At 32.4% G+C, this 26,354-nt stretch overlaps 1 protein-coding gene across 1 annotated transcript; it reads left to right on the top strand.

The window, feature by feature from the left end:
- Positions 1-210: 210 nt before the first annotated feature.
- On the top strand, positions 211-24,611 carry LOC144251547 (leucine-rich repeat protein SHOC-2-like). Its single transcript, XM_077794402.1, is given in 9 exon segments — positions 211-427; positions 430-912; positions 4,233-4,370; positions 11,849-11,979; positions 17,942-18,130; positions 21,077-21,199; positions 22,571-22,708; positions 23,020-23,137; positions 24,403-24,611. Coding segments are annotated over 9 exon segments (1,746 nt in total).
- Positions 24,612-26,354: the final 1,743 nt, after the last annotated feature.

Here is a 26,354-nt window from a genome sequence, read left to right on the forward strand (position 1 = left end):
CAGCACCATTTTACCAGTTTGAACGAGTTTTCAGAAATGGACAGAGTACTTTTGGATCCAACATGTGACAGATGGGTGTAACTCCATGCTAATTACCTTTTCAAGCCAACACTTGTTTGATTGTGTAAGATGTTTTGAGGTTCAATGTTGAATTTTATTGCTAGAAAATAAAATAAAAGTTAATGTATTTTTTTTCAAGCTTGAGTCACAATGAGTGGTAATTTAGGGAAAGAAAAAGACTCTAAAGAGAAAGATCTGAATGTGCCATCAGTCAAAGAAAGAGAAAAGACGTCAAAGGCCTCTGGAGATTTGGGGACAGAAAGCCATGAAAAAGAACCTAAAACCAAAGGGAAGGATGCCAAAGATGGAAAAAGGGTCTCCAGTGCTGCCCAGCCAGGGGTGGCTTTTTTAGTTGACAATACGATCAAGCGCCAAGTCCTGCAGTTGGGACTGGGAAAAAATCCAGTAATGCAGAAGTAATTAAAGAGCTCAACAAATGCCTGGAAGAGAATGCAGTGCGTTTGGACCTATCCAAGAGGTCTATGCACACATTGCCATCATCAATCCAACACTTGACTCAATTAACCGAACTGTATTTATACAGTAACAAACTGCAGTCCCTCCCAGCAGAGGTGGGCTGTCTAGTAAATCTCATGATACTGGCTCTAAGTGAAAATTCACTTACCAGTTTGCCTGACTCTCTTGATAACATGAAGAAGCTGCAGTTGCTTGATTTACGGCATAATAAACTGAAAGACATTCCTTCAGTGGTGTATAGGTTAGATTCTCTCACCACTCTCTACCTTTGCTTTAATCGCATAACTACTGTGGAAAAGGACATAAAAAACCTGTCAAAACTCAGAACGCTTAGCATTCGGGAGAACAAAATCAAACAACTACCTGCTGAAATTGGTAAGAACATTTGGGTTATTACTATTGATTTTACTATTTGTTATGATTAATAATTCTGTTGAGTGCTTTTCCATATCAGAAAATTCCTAATATTTGTTTCTAAGCAATTAGACCTTTATTACAAACACAGTCAACTCTGATTTTGATTGGAAAAAATTTGAATTTGAAAGATGTTTGCTTAATTGTTAAGTTGTCATCTGTTTTCAAAGCATAGATATATTAAGGCTCTGCGTGCCCATTCCTAACTTTCCTTTTTTATCTGAAGGCTTTAAATTCACATCACTTTCTACTTAGTGTATTTCTAAAGATCTTCATATTATACGTTTGTGAAGCTGAAGTGCCATAGGAAAATAGAAAAACTTTTTTTTAAAATTTTGGTAGTACCTACATTTTTATTTAAAACTCTAATATTACTATACTAGAGTGAATCTCATCATCATGTATGTCCACAAGACATTAATTGAAAAAAAAAAACAACTAATGTACTTAAATAGCAGAAAGATCAATAAAGGAAAGGGAAGAGGATCTGAGGGGGGTGGATAAAGGCCATTATTTTATACTGAATTTGAGCAAATCATACTCTATGCATTTATAATTGCATCAAAACAGATCCTAATCTATCACTAATATGATGCAATTAAAAAATAGAAAAAAAATCGAACATAGTAGCTGTGCAGGGTGCCACATACCTATAATCCCAGCTACTTGGGTGGCTGTGGCATGGAAGGTGGCTTGAGCCCAAGATTTCCAGATATGCCTGGGCAACATATTGTATCAAAAATGAAATCAAAACACCAAACAAAAAAAAATCCAGGGCAGAAAAGTAGAAGAAGAGAGATCTGTTGTAAACCAACACTTAGCATTTCTATACCACTCATTCTTGTCTTTTATAGTAAACTGAATAGTAAGAAAATAAAGGAAATGTTTTAAGAGAATGGTAGTAGGAAAAAAGTAATGAATATATATGTGTAATGTCAGTAAAAAAAGAAATGAATTATCTTTATTTTTAATTATGGGAAAACTTCTGAACTATTTTGAATATAGAAATTTATTGGCATCAATTTTGTGAAATTAAAGTTACAGTTTTGTGGGTTTTTGTAAGAGTTTTAAAAAATCAAAATACAAAGTATATTTTTATTTTTAAAGGGAAGCTTTTATTTTGTAAAAGGTTTATTCAAAATACACAAAGATGAATTAAATATATTCTTGATTCAGTATAGATCTTGTTAGTGATAAAGAAAATTTTCTGATTTTAGGCTCTGGAGCTTTTCAGGGAGAAGATGTCCTGTGTTTTAAAATGCAGTTAAACTTTTAGATAACATGTTTTGTTAGATTTAAGACTAGACACTTAAATATTAATTTGAACTTCAGATTACTCAAGACTATCTGTTATAGACTTTCTCAAGTAATACATGGTATGTATGAAGTAAGTATAGTTTGCTCAAGAGGTATTAAAATATTCCCAGGAATTTCTATGTGGAAATGATTTATTATATATGGTCCCATAGAATTGAGATTGTAGAATGACTGCTGTTAGTATCATATTGTCAAAATTTGACCTGCATTTATGGCTTATTGTTGGATACAAGTATAGACTTGGAAAAACAAACACTGAATATTTTGTTATTGTACCGAGGAATTGAACTCAGGGACACATGACCAGTGAGATACACCCACCCCACATTTTGAATTTAATTTAGACACAGGTTCTCACTGAATTGCATTATGCCACACCCTTGCTGATGCTGGCTTTGAACTCATTGTTCTCTGGTCTCAGCCTCCTTGATACTGGTATTACAGGCATGTGCCATCATGCTCAGCCAACTGCTGAATTTTTGTATGGAAATGTGAGATATTATTGCTTTTCTTTGTTATTGTTGTTTTGTGTTTGTGATATACTCGGTCCTAAAAAAATTGACTTAAATTCACAAGTCACTCTGTAAGGGTTTCTTTCTATAGCATTGCTATCAAATTACCTAGACATTAATATACTATTGTTGAATGAGGAATTATTTAACAGGATTTTAAATTTAACTTCAGTTTGTTCTTGAGAGTATACATGCAGCAATTTTACTGAAAATTGAACATACTTTAAAATTTTTTTAAAATATTTCTTTTTTAAATGTGGATGGACACAACACAATACCTTTATTTTTATGTGGTGCTGAGGATAGAACCTGGACCTAGCCCGTGCTAGGCGAGAGCTCTACTGCTGAGCCACAATCCCAGCCCCTGAACCTAACTTTTTAAATTGGCATATTTTATGTCATTAAATGATTCATATTTGCAGCTACCTAACTTTTGTCTTTTATTCCTAAATTTCTAATTCTAAAAAAAATCATGGAATTGAAACAACTTAAGGTATTATGTCTTTGAAAAGATGATGACAGATCTTAAGTTTTATTCTGAAGTGAAGAGTAGAAGTATCCAAAATTTCCTTAATTATCTTTATTCTTTCAATTAATATAATGCTTTTTACTAAGCACCAAACAGACACAGTGAAGATGAGGAAGTACTTATGCTCTAAGGATTGTTATGTCTTAGGATTATTCTGTTCATTTATTATTATGTAATGTTTTTTTATATTCCAGATGATTTTCCTTGCTTTGAAGTTTGCTTTGTCTGAAATTATAGCCATACCAGCTTTGTCTTCATTGTCTATTGTTTTAAATTTCTATTAAATTGAGAAGTTATTTTTATTTATTAAAAAATGTATTTATGTAACATCAGATTATATGCCTGTATTAAGCATGTATAATAAGCATGTATATTTTGAGGTGTAAGGCATGTCTCCATCTGAACTCAACATGTATTTGATATAATTGTGCTAAATTTGTCAGCTTTTTAAATCTGGACTATGTCATCCAGCATTTGTGGTTAAATTTGCTACTTGAATATATGACATGGAGCCCTGGATGTAGCTAGTGGTAAAATATGTTCTTAGTAGGTGTGAGACCCTGAGTTCAATCATTAGGACAAAAGAAGAAAACCCCACATGACACAGATTAGTAAAGTAATCTTTTATAAGCAATATTTTCATGTTATTAGATGTCATTTTGAAATAATAGATTCAAATTTTGAGTTCAATTTTAATATTTTTCAGAAAGAATGTAAATATGTTGGGGAAAACCAGGTTTTTAACTTACAATTCAAGTATATTCTTTGATTTTTTTCCCATTTTCAAAAAAAAGTTGTCTATGTAATAATATTATATTTCTAGTTATGTTTCAAAATCATAAAAATTACTCCCTTGCATCCTAGTATCACCTGAGATATTATTTAATAATGCTTATTAAATCACTATGTTGGTCAATTTACAGGTGAATTATGTAACCTCATTATGCTGGATGTAGCTCATAATCAACTTGAACACCTTCCAAAGGAGATTGGAAACTGCATACAAATAACCAACCTTGACTTGCAACACAATGAACTGCTAGACCTCCCAGATACTATAGGTATGAAAGGAGAAAGAAGAGATTGATGATTATTTATAGCAACCTAGATATTTAAAGGGTTATTTTTGATCCATTTTGGTAACACAAATTAAAGAAATTATCAAAGTACTATATAAGTAATCAGAATTTTAAGACAGTGTTTGAAAACTTTTCCTATTTCAGGAAAATAAAATTAAATTTTAGGAAATTAACCCAGTTGGTTTAAAAGAATGTTAAGTTTCATGTATATACTCTATTATTTATAGCTGATTATAAAATGATGGATTTTTGGTATTGTTATTTCAGCATATTACATGGAGGAGGTCCATTTTTGCTAAAGTAGGCAATATTAAAAAATAAAGCCTTTGCTGTTTAGTTTTCTGAACATGGCCAGTATAGTTTAAAAGTTGCTCATTTGTAATGTTGAGGGAGTAGTAAGAAAAGACATGTGTTAAAGACTTCATACATCACACTGCAAAAAGTTTGAGCTTACCAAGATAATGTTCTATATTTATGTAGATTTTTTTCCCAAAGCCCAAACATTTCTACAAACACAAAAGGTAATTTTAAAAACATAATGCTTTTTAGTTATTAGTGCAATATAAGAATACTATAGTGCTTATTTGGCAAAATATTCATATAATTTCATTAAAAATATTTCAGAAATGCTGTTGTATTTTTTGAGATGTAGGTTTGTCTTATCTTTCTCTAGAAAGATTTTTGATTGCCTGTGGCAGGTACCTAATGGAATCACTATAATCAATCCATATTCATAGCTGGATATTTTTGTGGTCCATTAGGTAATACAAAGTTTGTTACAGATTATTTAGAGGACTGTTTTATCTCTAATTCACCTATATTATTGGTTGTAGTCATGATTGATCCCACTCTGCTCAGGCCCTAGATTTGACTCTTGCCAGAATGACAGTCTTGGAGCTGCAGGTTAGGAAAGTGCTCTCAAACTCTTCAGCCTTTTGTTTATTTATGGTCTATTATTTAGTTCTTTTTTTTATTTTGGAAGATGGTTTTTAGAGTTTTTTAAGGGTATGGTTTGAATTAACTCCCAAGGAAATTGTTAAAGAATTTTAAAATCCAGTTATTTGGCTCAACTCTATACAGAAAAGCTTACTGAGACTTAGTTATAGTTACTGTCCATTGAACACATGCTTTCCTGAATTCTTGTCATGGGTCTTTATATCATATTCTTATTTGAAGTGGTAATGGGTTAAAAGTATTTTCTAAATGTTTTTTTTTTCCTGAAAGGCAAAATCATCTGTAACACACAATGAATTGTTCTTATAGCCATAGTGAATATTTTATATAAATTTTCTATATGAGATTTATATTCATGGTTCAATATAGTAGGAAACAAGAACAACTATTTCCTAATTTTTCTTTCTTTAAAATCTATTGAAGGGGCTGGAGTTTGGGCTTAGTAGTAGAATGCTCATCTAGCATGTGTGAGGCACTGGGTTTGATCCTCAGCACCACATAAAACTAAATAAATAAAATAAAGGTATTGTGTCCAACTACAACTTAAAATTAAAAAAATAAAATCAACTGAAATGGCAATGATGATCAAAGAGAAATGATCCTGGAAGAAAAAAGCATAGAAAATATGTATTGTATAGAAAGCATAATCAGACTAACTAAAAAAGGAAACATGAATAAAATATGTCTTCCCAAATCAAACTCAGTAGAAAATGCTATATACTATAGTGAACACAAACACCAAAAATAGTGATCTATAGGATAATGTATAATTTCCTTCCATATCTAGAACAAAAAGAAGGGAATGTATGTAAATCCTGTGAAAAATTATATTATGAGAAATAAAGCTAGAAGTACTAGATAGAGCTGTAACCCAATCTCTTTTTTATTTTGAGGTGGGGTTTGAATAAATCAGTGAGGCTCACCAAGAACTTGTGAATTTCTTGTCTCAGCCTCTGGAGTCAGTTGGGTTACAAGCATTCTATTCTGTACCTGCCCATGACTGCCATGAGATCAAGTCTCAGTGTAGTTTTGTATTGCATTCCCTAGTTTTAAAAGGTGTTCAACATTTTTTGTTCATGCATGCACTTTGTTAGCCATTTGTACTTCTTCTTTTGAGAAGTATCTATTTACCTACTTATTAGTGGGGTTATTTGGGGTTATTTTGTTAAGTTTTTGGAGTTCTTATCTATTAACACTATTTCAGGAAAAGAGCAGTGATTCTCTCTCAGGTGTGTTCTTTCTCTCATTACATTCCTAATTGTTGCCTTTGCTGATCAGAAGCTTTTTAATTTGATGTTGTCCCATTTATTAACTCTTTGCACTATTTCCTAAGGCTGTTGGGTTCTATTGAGAAAGTTATTGACTATTCTAAAAGCTGGAGTGTTGACCCTGTATTTTCTTCCAGGAGTTGCAGTTTCTGGTCTAATTCTTAGGATTTTGATTCATTTTGAGTTTCTTTTTGGCAGGATGAGACATAAGAGTCTAGTTTCATTCTTCCCACCACCAAGTGTTAAAAAGGTTATTTTTTTTCTCTACTATATGTTTTAGCACCTTATTGAAGTATCAGATGACTGTGGGTTTGTCTCTGTGTCTTCTATTCTGTACCATTGATCTATGTTTCTTTTTATGCCACTACTATGTAGTTTTATTTATTTATTTATTGTTGGTTGTTCAAAACATTACATAGTTCTTGACATATCATATTTCACACTTTGATTCAAGTGGGTTATGAACTCCCATTTTTACCCCGTATACAGATTGCAGAATCACATCAGTTACACCTCCATTGATTTACATATTGCCATACTAGTGTCTGTTGTATTCTGTTGCCTTTCCTATCCTCTACTATCCCCCCTCCCCCCATCCCCTCTTCTCTCTCTACCCCCTCTGCTGTAATTCATTTCTCCCCCTTGAATTATTTTTCCCTTTCCCGTCACTTCCTCTTGTATGTAATTTTGTATAACCATGCGGGTCTCCTTCCATTTCCATGCAATTTCCCTTCTCTCTCGCTTTCCCTCCCACCTCTTATCCCTGTTTAATGTTACTCTTCTTCTCATGCTCTTCGTCCCTACTCTGTTCTTAGTTACTCTCCTTATATCAAAGAAGACATTTGGCATTTGTTTTTTAGGGATTGGCTGGCTTCACTTAGCATAATCTGCTCTAATGCCATCCATTTCCCTCCAAATTCTATGATTTTGTCATTTTTTAATGCAGAGTAATACTCCATTGTGTATAAATGCCACATTTTTTAATCCATTCATCTATTGAAGGGCATCTAGGTTGGTTCCACAGTCTTGCTATTGTGAATTGTGCTGCTATGAACATCAATGTGGCAGCATCCCTGTACCATGCTCTTTTTAGGTCTTTAGGGAATAGACCGAGAAGGGGGATATCTGGGTCAAATGGTGGTTCCATTCCCAGCTTTTCAAGAAATCTCCATACTGCTTTCCAAATTGGTTGCACCAATTTGCAGTCCCTCCAACAATGAACAAGTGTACCCTTTTCCCCACATCCTCACCAGCACTTGTTGTTGTTTGACTTCCTAATGGCTGCCAATCTTACTGGAGTGAGATGGTATCTTAGGGTGGTTTTGATTTGCATTTCTCTGACTGCTAGCAATGTTGAGCATTTTTTCATGTACTTGTTGATTGATTGTATGTCCTCCTCTGAGAAGTGTCTGTTCAGGTCCTTGGCCCATTTGTTGATTGGGTTATTTGTTGTCTTATTGTCTAATTTTTTGAGTTCTTTGTATACTCTGGATATTAGGGCTCTATCTGAAGTGTGAGGAGTAAAGATTTGTTCCCAGGATGTAGGCTCCCTATCTACCTCTCTTATTGTTTCTTTTGCTGAGAAAAAACTTTTTAGTTTGAGTAAGTCCCATTTGTTGATTCTAGTTATTAACTCTTGTGCTATGGGTGTCCTATTGTGGAATTTGGAGCCCGACCCCACAGTATGTAGATCGTAGCCAACTTTTTCTTCTATCAGACGCTGTGTCTCTGATTTGATATTAAGCTCCTTGATCCATTTTGAGTTAACTTTTGTGCATGGTGAGAGAAAGGGATTCAGTTTCATTTTGATGCATATGGATTTCTAGTTTTCCCAGCACTATTTGTTGAAGATGCTATCCTTCCTCCATTGCATGCTTTTAGCCCCTTTATCAAATATAAGATAGTTGTAGTTTTGTGGATTGGTTTCTGTGTCCTCTATTCTGTACCATTGGTCCACCCGCCTGTTTTGGTACCAGTACCATGCTGTTTTTGTTACTATTGCTCTATAGTATAGTTTGAAGTCTGGTATCGCTATACCGCCTGATTCACACTTCCTGCTTAGCATTGTTTTTGCTATTCTGGGTCTTTTATTTTTCCATATGAATTTCATGATTGCTTTATCTATTTCTACAAGAAATGCCGTTGGAATTTTGATTGGCATTGCATTAAACCTATAGAGAACTTTTGGTATTATCACCATTTTGATGATGTTAGTTCTGCCTATCCATGAACAGAGTATATTTTTCCATCTTCTAAGATCTTCTATTTCTCTCATTAGGGTTCTGTAGTTTTTTTGATACTGTCGTTCTGTAGTACAATTTGAAGTCATTTATTGCGATGCCTAAAGCATTGCTTTGTTGGCTAAGCATTGCTTTACCTATTCTTGGTCTTCTATTCTTCCAAATGAATTTTAGGAATTTTTTTTCTAGTTCTATGAGTAATGTTATTGGTATTTTGTTGGGCGTTGTATTGAACCTATATTCTGCTTGTTGGAGTAGGATCATTTTAATAATATTTTGTCTATCCATGAACATAGGAGGTCTTTCCATCTTCTGGGGTCTTCAATTTCTTCAATATTCTAAAATTTTCATTGTAGAGGTTAGATTTATTCCTAGGTTGGTCAGTTGGTGGTTTTTTGTTGTTTTTTGTTTTAAAGTCTATTGTGAGTGAGATTGTTTTTTTTCTCTGTGGATTCATTGTTGGTATATAGGAAAGACATTGATTTTTGTATGTTGGATTTGTATCCTACTAATTCGTCAAATTTGTTTGTTAGCTCTAGCAATCTTTTGGTGGAATTTTAGGATTTTCTAATTATTGACACTGTATAATTCTTGGAATATTGTGGATGCTATACACCATTGGTACTTGAGCTTATCAAACAAATTCTAGCCTCAGGGTCTTTATATTTATTGTATCTCTGCTTAGGCCTCCTTTCTCCTAAACATTGATATTATTTTCTTATTCATACAGTTCATCAAATGGATACATGGGGCTTGGTCAGCAATCGACCCTATCCATTCTAACATTTTAACTATATTTTCTTGTTTTGTATTTTTGAGCATGTATTTGTATACTTATTGACTAGTAATCCGTGGGTGATGCAATCAGAGCACTAAAAGAAAGGTTTTGGCCCACAGAGAGAGTGTAGATGGGGCTAGATGGTAAAATCTCCCAGAAAGTAGGACGAGGGTCCTTTGGGTTCACTTCCTTTGACACAAAGTAACTTCCTTATGTATCCTTCTGTGTCTTGGTTTCCTTAATCATTCTATGTTTCATTTTTTATTAGAAGTGATTCTTCTGATTTTAATTTATATTATGAATATGAAAACATTTATCTTCATTATAAATATCTTGTAATTCAGATGACATATCAAAAACACATGGTTTCATGTATAACATTTTCTTCAAGGTCAGGTAATATTTTAAAGATCAATAAAATCTAAGAATAATGTTGCCATTATTTTATATGATTTGCTAGTGGTCAGCAAATATAGTACCATTCCTATTTTGAGTAAAGGTAGTTAATAAGTACTATGTTTTCAAAATTTTATGAATCACAGTTATTTCTCATTTGCAGTAAAATAATTTTTCTCTTTTTTTTCATCATTCATATCTCCTGTATCATGTAGCAGAAGCCTGAGTTTTGGTGAAAATTTGAACATTTGAATCATGATCTGTTATACATATCAGCAGTCTTAATTGACTTTTGAGATTCTCCCTGTCATCTCTTGGAGAAGAATGATATACCTGTAACAGTATTCACAAACTTAACAGAAATGTATCTTTTGATTCTGTTCCTTTCCCCTTTCTGCTAGCTTAGCACTTCAAAAGTGTAACTTATTATGAAAATAATAAATACCCAACTGCTGTCTTGAAGTAAATATTTTGCTTGTATTACTAACCACTAAGTTCCCTGGAGCTTTGAAAAGTCACCCAAGCCCTCCATTCCCTTCTCCCCTTCAAAATGGATGCAGTTTACCAGAGTGTCATCAAAAGGATTCTAGTGGATTTCCTTAGTTAATTAAGAAGATACATTAAAGACAAAACACACTTAATATTTCCTAAATGGTAATTTTTAATCTTGATTTTTGTATACTATTTTATTCCTGTTGGAATATTACTTAATTGGAACCAGAATACTTTTGGGCTCAGTTTACCAACTCTGTTGAAGGAAAGTGATGTGCATGAGCCTAACAATAGTTATACTAGGAAGAACTGAGATGATTGCTGCTTTTCTGCATTACAGTTGACTAGATTTATAGTATAGACTCATGAGATTTTTTTATTACTGCCAGTGACTAATTTTTATAAATGTAGAAAGTAAAACTGTACCAATTAATCATTTTCATGTAACTTCCTTCAGCAAGAGGGAAAGAAACCAATGAATCAGTGAAAGAAGGTTATGAAGCATAATGACTGTCCTCTTAAGTTCCAACGCTTAATTTATGCCATCAACTTAATGTATGCTATCATCCATTTATGCAAGCATTATAAACATCAAAAAGAAGGTTTATCATACAACAATTTTTAAAAATGATCAAACCAAAAAGAAAGAAATGGACAGATACTAGAAGGTTCTGAAAATTGAAAGCCCACAAGTATTTGTCACTAAAGACATAAGTGTAACCTAGAGACCAGACAATCATTTCTATGTCTTCTAACATTGAAAAGGAAAATTTAAAAGTAAAGGCAACATCTGACATTTTAACCTACACTATGTAATAATGTCACAGCAACAGTTATATCAAAGAAACTTTTTTTCTTATATATGTTATTTGGTAAGTTTAATTTGATTTGAATCTTTTATGATAGTAGATGTCATTATATCCCTCTTTGTAGCTCATGTGTATTCTCATACTGACAATAAAACTAGAAAATGCCTGGAAAATAAAATGCTATTTTTAATGTACTCATTAGTGGCTAATATGTTCTTAAGCAGGATTTGCTTAGATTTCATTAATGTAGATGTATTTTTGTGTGGTGCTCAGAAAGTTATTGATCTTGGAGCACTTTAGATTTTCACACTAGAGATGCCCAGTCTGTGTAACTTCTTGTCACAAGTTGGTTCTAAAGATTAAGTTGTTAAAAGATGACAATAATTTTCAGTAGGACACTTAACAAAGTATAGCTGCATATTTGATTATTTTTCTTATACAAGTTCCTTGGTTCTAGAAGATAAGAATCTTGTAATCCAGTGGATAGCCTGTGACAGTAAAGAGGTTCATTTTATATTTCCAGGCAACCTGTCGCATTTATATCGTCTTGGTCTGAGATACAATAGACTGTCAGCAATACCCAGATCACTAGCAAACTGCAGTGCACTTGAAGACTTAAATTTGGAGAACAATAACATTTCTGCTTTACCAGAGGTAAGAATTGTATGAGAGAAAACATGACTGGATTGAAATAAGCCTTCAAGATAATTTAGGGAAAACTAACCAATCTTTATAGCTGGGGACATAATTTGGTGACTGAAATTGTTTAAATAACAAGCATCCTATATAGCTACCACTAAAATAGAATTCAAAAGAGGAAAGAAAGGATACAGGGAAGCTTTTTTAATATAAATAAGGTAAAAATCAGAAGGAAAATTAGTGTGCTATAGTTCCCTTAGCACTGTGTAAATCATTCTTATGTCATTTTGGGCAATGGCAGTAAAAATATTAAGAAAAAGCTGTATGGCTGGTTTTAAATCTCATCTATCCTGCTCAGTTCCTTATAAAAATGTACTGTAGAAAGATGATAAATGGCAAGAACTACCTTGATAGAACATACTACTTGTTATTAAAATTAATGTTAGCTGCAACTCTAATGTGACACAGATTATTACCCTTATCAATGCAGTAATATTAAAAGTATTTAGTACATTAGAGTCACCAAAATCTTTCATTTTTAAACATTACTTTTTAATTTTTGAAAAAAAATTAAATTAGTTTTCCATAACAGTAGAATGCATTTGTGCACTTTTATATACATAGGTAGGTATAATTTATCATTTTACTGATTTTTCCATGTGACTGACACAGTACTTTCATATTTATTTATTTATTTTCTGTAGTGCTGAGGATTGAACCCAGTGCCTCACATGTGCCAGGCAAGTGCTCTACCACTGAGCTACAGCCAAAGTCCTGATTTTACATGTTATAGAATCACATCAGTAATACAGACATATATGTGCATAAGGCAATAATGTTGGTGTCATCCTTCCTATCTCCCTAACCCCTCCCCTCCTCTCTCTTTACTCCCATCTACCTAATCTAAGGTAAACTAAAGTACTTTTCCTAGTGCCCCCTCCTTATTTTGAATTACCATCAGCATATCAGAGAAAACATTTGGCCTTTGGTGTTTGGGGATTGGCTTATTTTGCTTATCATGATGTTCTAAAGCTCCATTCATTTATTGGAAAATGCCATAATTTAATTTTTTCTTTAGGGCTGAGTAATATTCCATTGTACATTTGATTTAGCCATTCATCTATTGAAAGACACCTAGATTGGTTCCAAAGTTTAGCTATTGTGAATTGAACTGCTATAAGCATTGACATGGCTATGTCACTGTAGTATGCTAATATTAAATCCTTTTTAGTATAAACCAAAGAGTTTGATAGCTGGGTCAAATGGTGGTTCTATTTCAAGTTTTCTTAGGAATCTCCATCTGCTTTCCATAGTAGTTGCACCAATTTACAGTCCCTCCAGCAATGTGTGAGTGTTCATTTTTCACTATCTCTTTGCCATATCTTCTTGCCTTTATTCTTGATCATTGTCAATCTGACTGGAGTGAAATGAAATCTTAAAGTAGTTTTGATTTGCCTTTCTATAATTGTTAGAGATGTTGAACATTTTGTCATATTTTTTTTATTGTATTTCTTTTGAGAAGTGTCTGTTCAGTACCTTAGTCCTTTTATTGATTGGGTTATTTTTGTGTGTGTAAGTTTTTTGACATTAATGATTTTTTGTACATGCATGCAGTAAAGATATTCTCCCAATCGCTAGGGTCTCTCTTTATATTATTAATTGTTTCTTTTGCTGAGAAGACATGTTTTAGTTTGAGTCTATCTCATTCATTGATTCTTGGTTTTACTGCTTGCACTTTAGGGGTCTTGTTAAGGAAGTCAGATCCTTGGTCAACATGGTGAAGACTAGGGCCTTGTTTTTCTTCTAGTAAGATGAGGGTCTCTATTCTAATGCCTAAGTTTTTGATCCACTTTGATTTGAGTTTTGTACAGAGGGGGAGAGAGAGGTTTAATTTCATTTTGTACAGAGGGAGACAGGTTTAATTTCGTTTTGTTACATAAATGTTACTTTTAACTTGGCTTGTTTGTATATATTAAATCATTTTTTATTTATTTTGTGTTGGTAGTAATTGGGTATAATATAACACTCTTTTAAACTGTGTTTCTCAACAATAAAAGGGAATTTTACTCATAAATGTTTGCTTATGTTTATTCAAGCATAATATTCTAAGAAAAGAATGTAGACTTAAGAATTGATAGATCTTTTGCAAATTTTTTTCTTCCCTAATGATTAAAAATGTAGATACACAAACACACACACACACACACACACACACACACACACAGAGTAAATTTGTGTATCTGAATTTTCATGAAACAGCTTGGCCAGGGTTGAAAGATGAATTTCAACCAGGCAAAGTGGTGCTTGTTTTTAACTACTCCCGAGACTGAGGCAGGAAGATTGCATGCCTAAGGCCAGCATGGGCAATTTAATGATACCTTATCTCAAAATTAAAAAAATAAAAGGGCTGAGATTTTAGCTCAGTGGTAAGTGTGCCCCTGGATTCAATCTGTAGTATTGGTGGGTGGAGAGGAAATGAGTTTCCCACACTTGCAGTTTCTAGACTGCATCAGTTCATTAAGACTACTAGGACAGTATCTTACCTATGACAAAAGAGTACTTCTGCTGGCAGCAGGTTGAATGGGATAAGGAGTAAATCCACAGATACAAGATACAGTTCTGAGAACCAGAATATCTGGATTTTTGTCTTTGATCATAGTAATTTACACATGATCAAAATGTATGAGGTTCTTTTTTTTAATGTCACCCCTCGTGCTAATGAATGACTTGTATCCATAAGAGGGTAAGTAATTAGCACATTGACTACTTCTTTTTGAGATTATATTTGGACATGGTTTGTGAGCTTAATTAAGAGTGACTGGTTTTAATATATATCCACATACATAAGTATAAATACTGGGTCTATATCAAAATTCAAAAAGTGGAAATTCAATTTAAATGTGTGTGTATATATTGCCCCATTTTTATTGTCAGTGAGGGGAAGCTTATATGTGTGTGTGTGTGTGTGTGTGTGTGTGTGTGTGTACGCGCGCGCATTGCCCCATTACAATTAAATGCTGTACTTGGGTTACTTTTGACAAACTCATACATGCATGTAATTCAATTTTAGTTCAGGCTCCTCCCCTTTACTTCCCATGCCCCTTCCCCCATTTTCCTTCCTGTTTGCTAGTGATTTTCTTTTGCTCATGTACTTGTTCACTTTTGAGTGGTTCTTTCTACTTATACATAAAATTGAAATAGCTTATGTTATGTTTATATATGTATATAGCATGACTTTAAAATTGCTTTGCATACCCCTATCCCTTCCCTCCATTCACCCTCTCAATCTCCTTCTAGTCTACTGATCTTTCCTTTATTTTATGAAACTAATCTTCTCTTCCTTCATTTCCTTATTTTGCTTTAGCTTCCTCATATGAGAGAGAAAACATTAGACCCTTTAATTTTTGAGACTGGCATATTTCACTTAGCAAGATTAAATACACATAAGGAAATGAAACTATAACTTTAAGCACATATGCTCAAGACATGAAGCTAGGGGCTCTACATGTATTATTTTATATTCAGTATCTTCCTAGGATTTGTTGGGAATATTCTTATTGAATAGATAGGGGGAAAAGACAAATAGTTTTATTTTAGTCAGATTTGTTACCGTAAACATTTTTTTGAAAATATGGGAGAGATATTATCTAATCAGTTTACCAAAGTTGGCAAAATTGATGAGTAGAAGACCTAAGATAGGAATCCAGATATATGAGACTATAAAGGAAAGATAAACACCTATGTTTCACAGTGTGATCTAAGTAATGCATGGAAGAGGGTTGGGGCTGTAGCTCAGTGGAAGAGCACTTGCCTCCTATCATGTGTGAGACATTGGGTTCAATCCTAAGTACTATATAAAAATAAAATAATTAAAATAAAGGCATTCTATCCATCTACAACTACAAAATTTTTTAAAAAAATATGTTGAAGAGAAGTCTTCTTGTACTCTTAGTGTAATAAAATATCAATATTTTGTCATAGAAGAATATCAGTTCAGCAGTTTGTCAGTTTTAAGAATAACATTTTTGCAATGAGTCTCAATAAAACTTGTTTGTGATAAAGCAGATAAAAGACATTTTTCTTGAATTGTCATATAAGGTTTTCTTAAGCACTGTTCTTGTGCTCACATTTTGTCTGTGTGCAAAAATAGATGCTAAGGATAGATTTTTAATGTTTAGTGTGAAAATCAAATATTTATTAAATAGAGAATTCACTTTCAATTCTATAGTTATTTTCTCCCTTCCTTTTATATTGCCATAACTGACATCTCAGGTACCAAGCCTTCATGGAGGACCAACAGCTGCATTTTGAATGCTATTTTAAACCCACATACTCTCAGTGGGCTTTGTTTCTTTTTGCTTATATTTTTATTTAATCTAGATTGTTTTTTTCCTGTTCTGAATTCTGATTTCTTTTTTGATCTTTCAAAATTTCATTGCAGTCTATTTTCTGCATTTCTAAGTATTCTAGTATTTCTTCTTTACTTTGGAATTAAATAGGGGTTCTAAAATTCTAGCAGTTATTATATGTTAGGTAAGGTAAAACTGTTGCCTTACTACAACCCATAAAGTAAGGCATTATCATTTCAAAAGTGAATAAACCAAGTATTAATACAACAGTTTACCCAAACAGGAATAGTGGTGCACACATGCAATCCCAGCTACTCGGAAGGCTGAAGTAGGATCACAAGTTCAAGGCTAGCCTGGGCAACTTAGTGAAACTCTAAGATAATTTCAAAGAAAAATGCCACGGATATAGTTCATAGGTGGAGGAACCCTGTGTTCAATCCCCAGTACCAGTAAATAAAGAAAGAGAGAAAAGAAGAAAGAAAAATAGTTTGTTCCAAATCACAAGCTATTAAATGATAAAGCAAGACTGATTCAAAACTATTTGAATAACCAATAACAAACAGTATTTCTTAAATATTGGTATGCAAATCAACAGAGAAGTTTGTTGTAATGCATATTAATTCTGTGGGAGTCAGCCTAGAATCTCCATTTCTAACACACTTCCAGGGGCTACTAATGTTGCTCTTCCTTGATCCAGCCTAAATAATGAGTACCTATTCTGTGTAATTTATTATTGATGATATACCAATTGTGCATTATTTTCTAAGTGCTTGCTATCTGTGCTTTATATTTCTAAAAATGTTTAATGTTCTTAAAGGCAGAGATTTCTTTATATTTACACACTTAGCAGTTTCTTTATATAGTGGGAAACTCAAGTAGGAACATATGAGTTTATGTGTTTAGTAAGTATTTGCTTAATAGGTACTTGTATTCCTTCAAATTTTACCATATAAAAAGGAATGTGTTATAGTACATCAAGAAGTATAATCAGCTTCTGAATTTAGTATTCCTAAAGAACCATTAAATTATTGAATAATGATTTATACTGTGACAGGAATTATGTTAATTTTTTACTATTTATTTTTATTTATTTTTACGTGCTGCTGAGGATCAAACTCAAGGTCTTACGTGTGCAAGGCAAGTATTCTACTACTGAGCTAAAACTCCAGCTTACTCTTAATATTAATGTTAATCTTAATACTAATTTAGATAATTATATAACTAAAACCTATATAGGGTTTGTTACAGTAAGTGGCATAGCACTCTCAAACTAGCCACCTTGAGATACTTCTCAGTCATAATGTGTACTTTATATTATAGAGTGATTTAAATAAACTAAAGCCAAATAATTCAAAAAAAGGGGAAAAATTCCTGATTTCTTGTGAAATCTGAAAAATCTGAGTGCACTGATTTCACTATTTCCATGAGGCAAGACAACAGCTTGCTGGAATTGAGTATTAACTATCTGGAGGAAGTGTCACAGAACCAGCCTAACCTGTTTCTGTAGATCCTTTCCTGCAAGGCCTTGAGGCATTTGTGTTTAGAATTTGCTGTTCTATTCAAATGAAGTTTTTTTCAGTTCTAATTTAGATTTATGCGCATGTTTTTTTGTTTTTTTTTTTTAACAGAGCCTTTTATGCAGTCTTGTGAAACTGAACAGTTTGAACTTGGCTAGAAATTACTTCCAGTCATATCCAGTGGGTGGTCCAGCTCAGTTTTTCACCATCTGTTCCCTCAACATGGAACACAATCAAATCAATAAAATCCCATATGGAATTTTCTCTAGAGCAAAAGCATTAAGAAAACTAAATATGAAGGTAAACTTTTTGTATCAGGAGTAATGGAGGAATTTCTAATGCATTGATATTCTATTGTCTCTAATGATGTGGGTTATGTGTCATTTTACTTTGTTGACGAAGTCTACTTAGGGGATACACACACACACACACACACACACACACACAGAGTAGGGGGAGATATTTAGTTGTCAGTGGGCCTTTATTTTATATATTTATATGTGGTGCTGATAATCAATCTCAGTGACTCACATATGCTAGGCAAACACTCTACAACTGAGCCACAACCCCAGCCCCTTGCGGGCAGTGTTTATCAGATAAAAAGTATTTTAGATTTGTGTATAATACCCTAGGAATTTGTCCTTAAGAATTAATCATGAGGGCTGGGGATGTGGCTCAAGCTGTAGTGCGCTCGCCTGGCATGCGTGCGGCCTGGGTTCGATCCTCAGCACCACATACAAAACAAAGATGTTGTGTCTGACGATAACTAAAAAATAAATGTTAAAATTCTCTCTCTCTCTCTCCCTCTCCCTCTCTCACTCTCTCTTTAAAAAAAAAGAATTAATCATAAGGTTTTATTAAAGTATATTTGTAGGTATATTTATTGCAGAACAGTTTTAAAGGTACTAAATTATTATTACTCTTAGGGATTTAAATTTTTATAGTGGAATACTGAAGAGCCACCAAAATTGATGCTCAGATATAGAATATTAAATACCAGTTACAATATTCTTAGTTTATTAAGAATTAGGAAGTCACAGCATATAAAAAATTCTTTGTATACATACAGTTTAAAGCTGTTTGGAGTATGATTAAATACAGTAAATACTTAGGTATTTATGTGTACATATATAGTCAGTGTTTTCTAAAATGTATCTCTTTAAAGACCACCCATAAGTAATTCTGATCTGCAGTTCTTTTTATTTCTTATCTCTATACTGTCAGTGAAAGGATCTCACGTTTGTAACAGTTTATTGTGAAAGAGGTGAAGACATGGTGATTTATCTAGCCCAGTGATTTAATGTTTAGTAAACTTTCTACACAGAGAAAACAGTCTATTTGGCCATACAGCTGTGTCATGGCTGAGACAGGAACTCAGCTTCCTAGATTTTTTAAATCTAGGTAGAGGGTTCTTTATATTATATCATTCAATATCTTTTTGTCTTTGATGAACCAGTCACACAATTGTTGTTCTTTATAATTTAAATTTACAATTTCTTGACTCTGTCTATACTTTGTCATAAATATAGTATATATCTTTTATGGTAATTTGGAAGAACATAATTACTGAAGTAGTATAAATACAAAATCCTATTACAAATAAAATCTTTAATATAGTTACATAATTAATATATGCAGTAACAGTAATGTAGTGGTAAATAACATTAATTCTGTGTTTTCATTTTGTAATAATAGATTTAGAACATAGTGGTCCCAATATTAATTAGTTTTTATATTTGATTATACACTTTTATGAATTTGACATTATTACAGTATGTTAGCTTGGAAAGGATTGTTGTTTTTAGTAAAACAACAAAACACTTTATAGCACTTTTCCTAAATTTCTATTCAAACTTGATAAAGGTTACACAAAACTTTCTCTTGAAAAAAATCAAAATGAAACTTGTTGTATTCTTCCTCATATAAGCACCTATAGTAAGTATTTCTTAATAAAAATACTTTATCATACTGTACCTATTGGTAGTCTGGGCATGGATAGATAATATTAAATATTTTTAATAAATAATAAATTTCAATTTAGAAATAAACTGGATTTTTAAATATATATTCACTGATTGGGATTTCTTATATTGATGATTTTGTGTAAAAAGACACAAGGATCCATGAATGTTGCAGAAAAAAATTAGAAATATACACCTACAAAAGAACATAAAAGATGGGACTGAGTTTGTGGCCCAATGTTAGAGTGCTTGCCTAATGTGGGAGGCACTGGGTTTGGTTCTCAGCACCACATATAAACAAATTAAATAACAAAGGTCCATTAACAACTAAAATATTTATTAAAAAATGTAAAAGAAATCCACGACCAATTGGTTAACATATTGGCACATTGATACCCAACTGAGACAAAGGTGATATCACCCTCTTCCATTACCATTGTAATAGTTTATTTAGGGTTGAATTTGATGGGCATGGTAGCACACACCTGTAATTCTAGCAGGTTAGGGGGCTGATATAGGAAGATTGACCAACTTACTGAGGCCCTAAGCAATGCAGTGAGACCTGTCTCTAAAATTAAAAAAAAAGAAAATAGCTGGGGATGTGGATTAGTAGTTAAGTGCCCCTGGATTCAATCCAAAATATAAAAAAGTGAACATGTAAAAGCAGGAAAAAGGTAATTTCAAATGCTTAATTAATATCATAGCACTCCATCATGTTTTTATTATTTAGTGATGAATGTATTATGTCTTCCTCTTTTGTGAGGGTGTGTGTGTGCTAGGGATCACACCCAGGGGCTTGTGCATGGCAGGCAAGCAATCTACCAACTGAGTTATATCCCCATCCCTTCCCTCATTTTTCTGCTCAGCATCTCTTCCATTCCTGAGCTCACCTGGGTTTCCTTTTTGGCCTTGTATCTTCTTTCATGGTGTTCATATCTCAATTTGAATAGTCACATTTTCTCCAATGGTTTCTAAACATTATTGTGAAATAAAACATCAAATTTATGACTATTATCTTTGAACTTTGAAGTGGTTTCTCATTGTAGTACTTTTATATTTCCATTACTCATATTCACATAGGAAATAAACTTCCTTTTTAACTTCAAAGCAAAAGCTCAGTACTATGCAACAATCTTGGAAAATTGATGCTTTAGTTGCTGGTTGTAAATCCCTGATTTAGATATCAAGAAGGGGAATAAGGTTTAAAATTTTTTTCCAAAAGACTGTACACATGGAGCTTTGTTTTAATGGTTCCACATGAAATGCTGCATTTTGTCTTTGCCAGGACAATCAGTTGACATTACTTCCATTGGACTTTGGAACTTGGACCATCATGATAGAATTGAATTTAGCCAATAATCAGCTAAGAATGATCCCTGAGGATTTATCTGGTCTTGTTTCTCTTCAGGTGAGTGTATTAGTGAGCATTTTAAATTTCTCAGTCTCTTTCTCAATTATCTACTTATATAAAATAAGTGATTTCTCTTTGAAGATCTTAATTAAAAGTGATGATAATAAGAACTCTTTTAAACATATGACCTTGTTAGGATGATGCAGGATTGGATCAATTAGTCTAGACTCAATACTTCTGAATACTAATCATTAATATTTAATACTACTGAATATGAGTTAGTCTAGGTTCAATATTACCATTGCCCACGAAAAGGTGGTAGGTTTGAATGCTCTAATATAACTTTGAAGGAAGGGGTATTAAAATTTAGCATCTTAAGGCCATTTTTCTGAATTCTTTTTAAAAACCATATCTTGTTTACCATAATAATTATGGATAACTGAGACAGGCATTTAGAACCTTTTACTGTATGATATTGACCTAATTTCCATCCTAAATCACTCACCTGCTATTTGTTGGAAATCTAGCATGTTTTCAGGTCTGTATGTTTATTCCAGTTGTTTCCAGCATCTAACTCTTCTCATCCTCTTTTTTCTTTAAAAATTCATCCACATGAATAAAGATCCATCTTATTTTCACCTTCTTAGTCAGGGATAATCACTTTTACCTGAGTCCCTAAAGTTTTCATCTTTATGATGAGTAAAGCTTACCAATAGTACTTCAACTTTTAAAAAATTTTACTATATCATGTTTTTAAAAATCTTGTTTATTTAATTTGGTAAGATGAAATAGTATTGTGTGATTGAAAGCATGGGTGAAATAAGAAGATATAAAATTAGCTAGAAGTCTCTGAACACCTTTCTTCTTAGTGCTTGTTTCAAAACCCCATTGCATTACTGACTCCTACTCCTCTGGTAGTTTATAATTTATTAGAAAACAAGGACATCTTCCTCCCTCCCCCAATTTTATTTTTTTTAGAATGCCTGAAATGTAGTAAATACCACAAATTATAAATACTGTGGATTGTCAGTTGTGACCTTCCTTAAGTGATTGTTTACAACAGGTGGTTTCATAGACATTTGCAACTTTTCAGTTACAGATAGATTAACTATATGATATTCATGAAAAATTCAATGTCTTTAAATTTTTTATCATTTAGTTATAGTCAAATTTTTAGTTTAATTTTGACATTAGAAATTATTTCCAATAACTCTACTGGGTTTGAAAGATTTAGAGTGGTAAATTAAATATTTTATGTAATTTAATCAAATGTTACCTATCCTAATACTTACTATTTGGAAAATTATCATTGCTTATAAATTTTTAAGCCACACAGTTGTCATATATATGTCTGATATAAAAATGAAATACATATATATATAAAATTCCATATCATGTTTTATCAAACTGTCAATTATTTCTCTGTAGGTTCTAATATTATCAAACAATCTTCTAAAGAAGCTTCCCCAAGGTCTTGGAAACCTTAAGAAGTTAAGAGAGTTGGATATAGAGGAGAACAAATTAGAATCCTTGCCAAATGAAATTGGTTATCTTCAAGATTTACAGGTAAATCACGTCAGGGGCTTTATAAGTATATGATTGGAGTTTTTGGAATTCATCTTTCTAACTCTTCACCATTTTTTAATTCTTGGACCAGGTAGATTTTTTCTATTATAGGATTAGGGTGAGTTTTAAGTTCACATAATCTCCTTTTATATTTCTAGCAAATGATAATTTTTGAAAGAAGATCCTGTAACTTACTAAGTCTCATCTGATTTAATTTCCCTGTTATTTTATTTTTGTGGAAGTATTATTTTAAATTTATATAGTTGTAGGAAATGTGTATATAACTTTTTAATTGTTATTTTTTTTTTTAGAATTTAGTCTTGACAAACAACCAGTTGACCATTCTCCCCAAAAGCATTGGTTACCTTACCAATCTCACACATCTAAGCCTTGGAGATAACCTGCTGAATCATCTTCCTAAGGAAATTGGTAAGAACCCTATGTATCATTAACTCTACTAGTAACTACCTGTTGTAATTTCATACAGTATTTCAGATAAATCTGTTTTTGTAAGCTGAGGTTATATTAGCCTTGTGAGTTTTATTATGGAGTACAGATACTTAATGTTACTGGGTGCTTTGATTATTTCCCCATGGAGTATTGTGATTAATATTGTATTTTTGAATATAGTATGGTATATTTATATTTCCAATAAGGTATGTTTTATGAAATCTTAATTTAAAAGAATTATTTTCTGTTTTTGCTAAATTTGAAAAATCACACAGACTTGAAACAAATTATTATTATTGGGATTTAGGCTCAATAATAATATTTGATTAATATTAATATTTGGGTGCATTTTAGAATTTTGCCAAATCTTTTTATATCCATTATCTCATATAATTATGACCACCTTTAATTTTATAAGTAAAGGTTGTAATACTATTTTACACAGATTTAGTTAAGGTCACATAGTAAATAACTGTGAGTTCTTAAGTTAATAATTCTATGAATACTGTTCTTTCATCTATAATATGCTTAAAACAATATTGGATTAATAATTAAGAATATTTTGGGGGAGCTGGGATTGTGGCTCAGTGGCAGAGCACTTGCCTAGCATGTGTCAGGCACTGGGTTTGATCCTCAGAACCACATATAAATATATAAAAAACAAAGGTTCAACAACAAAAAAACAATGGTTTTGGAGATTGTTAGCAATTTAAAATCTGAATCTCTCACTTTTTAGTTTTATGTCTTTGAATAATCTACACAAACTCTTGCTGGAAAACTGGAACTTCTTATATGTAAAATAAGCATAATCATGTAAGGAAACTTTTTGTAAGACTACATGAATTTATTTTCGTTTACCTACCAAATATGTGGTAACTTTCTTCATGAAAGATCTATATCAAACACACACACACACACACACACACACACACACACACACACCAACACACATATGAATGCCAAACTGTCTCAAAAAGATCTCTAGAGTTGGAGCATTTTCTAAAAACCAAGCATAAAAGAAGAGGTTCTGAATAAATTGTTATGGAGTGTGACCTGGTCATCAGGGTTTTAGAAAATCTCCCCAGATAAGTTGTATATGTAGTGAAGTTTGAGATTGATGGTTCTGAGTGTTTTAACATGGAGAGAAGAGTGGGAAATATGTATTATATATTAATTCCCACTTGCACCTTTGTATAGTAACTAATGGGGTTTTTTTGAATTATTGATTTTAAAAAATAAAACAGGTACACTGGAAAACCTTGAAGAACTGTATTTGAATGACAACCCTAACCTACATAGCCTTCCTTTTGAGCTGGCTCTCTGCAGCAAGCTTACAATCATGAGTATTGAGAACTGTCCACTCAGTCACCTTCCACCTCAGATTGTTGCTAGGGGACCTTCTTTCATCATTCAGTTCTTAAAAACGCAGGGTACATATAATGCCATGGTCTGATAAAGCTCTGCTGGTCCCACACTGTTCAAATCATTTGCCATTAATGTGTCATATCTATATCTGTATATATTTATGTAGATATTGATACACATGGCAGATTTATAAAGATTCCATTATGTGTTTCTGCAAATAGAGGAATTATAGCCATTTAGATCTTTATAAGTCTTTTGTAGAAAAGACTTATAATTTTTCTTTGCTGAAATTGATTGATATTTTTCTGTTTTGTATTCTGATGTGTCAGTTTGCTTAAAAAATTGCCAAAAAATTATGAAGTTATTAAATTTAAGTAACAGAATAGTTATATATGATTCTCTTAGGAAAAATAATGGGTAAACTATTTTTTGTGAATTATTAATACATTTTCCTATGACTAATTGTTATATCAGGTAGAATTTTTCTTTAACTTCTTTTGCAATTTGAGATTTAATTTTTTATATATTGTTTACAGTGCTGAAATAGCAATAGGACTCATGTGCATGTATACAAACTCTATTGAAGAAATTATGTTTAGTCTCTGATGCTTAGTAAATGAGAGGGTCAGAGAATTGTAAAACTGTTGATCTCATGTTGCTCATTGTTAATCTGTAGCAGTAAAACAGAAATAGTGATATCAAATAGCCCTCCTTTGTGTGAAGTTAGTACTTTTTAAATCCCAGATTTTTATTTCATGCATAAAGAAGGGGGAGATATTAAATAATTTATGGACTTCAAGGATTCTCATGAAAACATTAGATGATAGAAAGTGCCAGAGGTGGGGCTGGGGATGTGGCGCAAGCTGTAGCTCACTCGCCTGGTGTGCGTGGGGCACTGGGTTCAATCCTCAGCACCACATAAAAATAAATAATAAAGATGCTGTGTCCACCGAAAACTAAAAAATAAATGTTAAATCTCTCTCTCTCTCTCTCTCTCTCTCTCTCTCTCTCTCTCTCTCTCTCTCTTTCTCTCTCTCTCAAAAAAAAAAAGAAAAGAAACTTCCAGAGGTGAAAAATGCACCAGATGTTAATTTGTTACATATATTAAAAGGTGCTCTAAAATTAATATTGCACATTTTTTATTTATCTTATAGAATGTATCATTTAAAAAAGTGAATTCTTCTGTGTCCATTAATCTTGTTCTTCTGTGACAATTTTTGTTCTGATCTTTTGTTTTACATCTAAGTTATTTCTAAGCCATTAGACCTGTCTCAGCAAAGTCATGATATATGGTTACTCTTATATTAGATGAAACAATTTATCGTAATTCAAAGGAAATATAATTAATTCCTAATATCTACCAATATTAAATATAATGAATAACACTTGAGCAAAGGTCTCCTTCTGCCTGCACCACAAGAAAGATAGCATACTAAATATATTAAATAAACCTTTATTGTGATTTAATTTTATTGACTTGTTTAGCTTCACAAATCATTCAGACAGTTGGAAAAAGAATGACAATCTAATTTGTGAGAATTTAAATATGTTAGAGTATTTATATTAAAGTGGGTACCATAAATGTTGATTAGAAAATATGAGAATGTTTTATAAAGTAGATATCAGTACTGTTATTAAATAAAATGCCTTCTGGTAACACTAATTCTCAGGAAACATTTCTGGGTTTATTCTTAACTTTGAAAATAACATTAAAAAAGGGTCATTTTAGCTTTAATTTTATAAATTGGAATTGGTTTTATGACCTTAAATATTTCCTTTTTGTATACACTTGGTAAATGTTCCACTGACATTTATACATTGTAGATATAAA

This window comes from Urocitellus parryii, unplaced genomic scaffold (assembly GCF_045843805.1).
Source record: "Urocitellus parryii isolate mUroPar1 unplaced genomic scaffold, mUroPar1.hap1 Scaffold_105, whole genome shotgun sequence".
Lineage (NCBI taxonomy): Eukaryota > Metazoa > Chordata > Mammalia > Rodentia > Sciuridae > Urocitellus > Urocitellus parryii.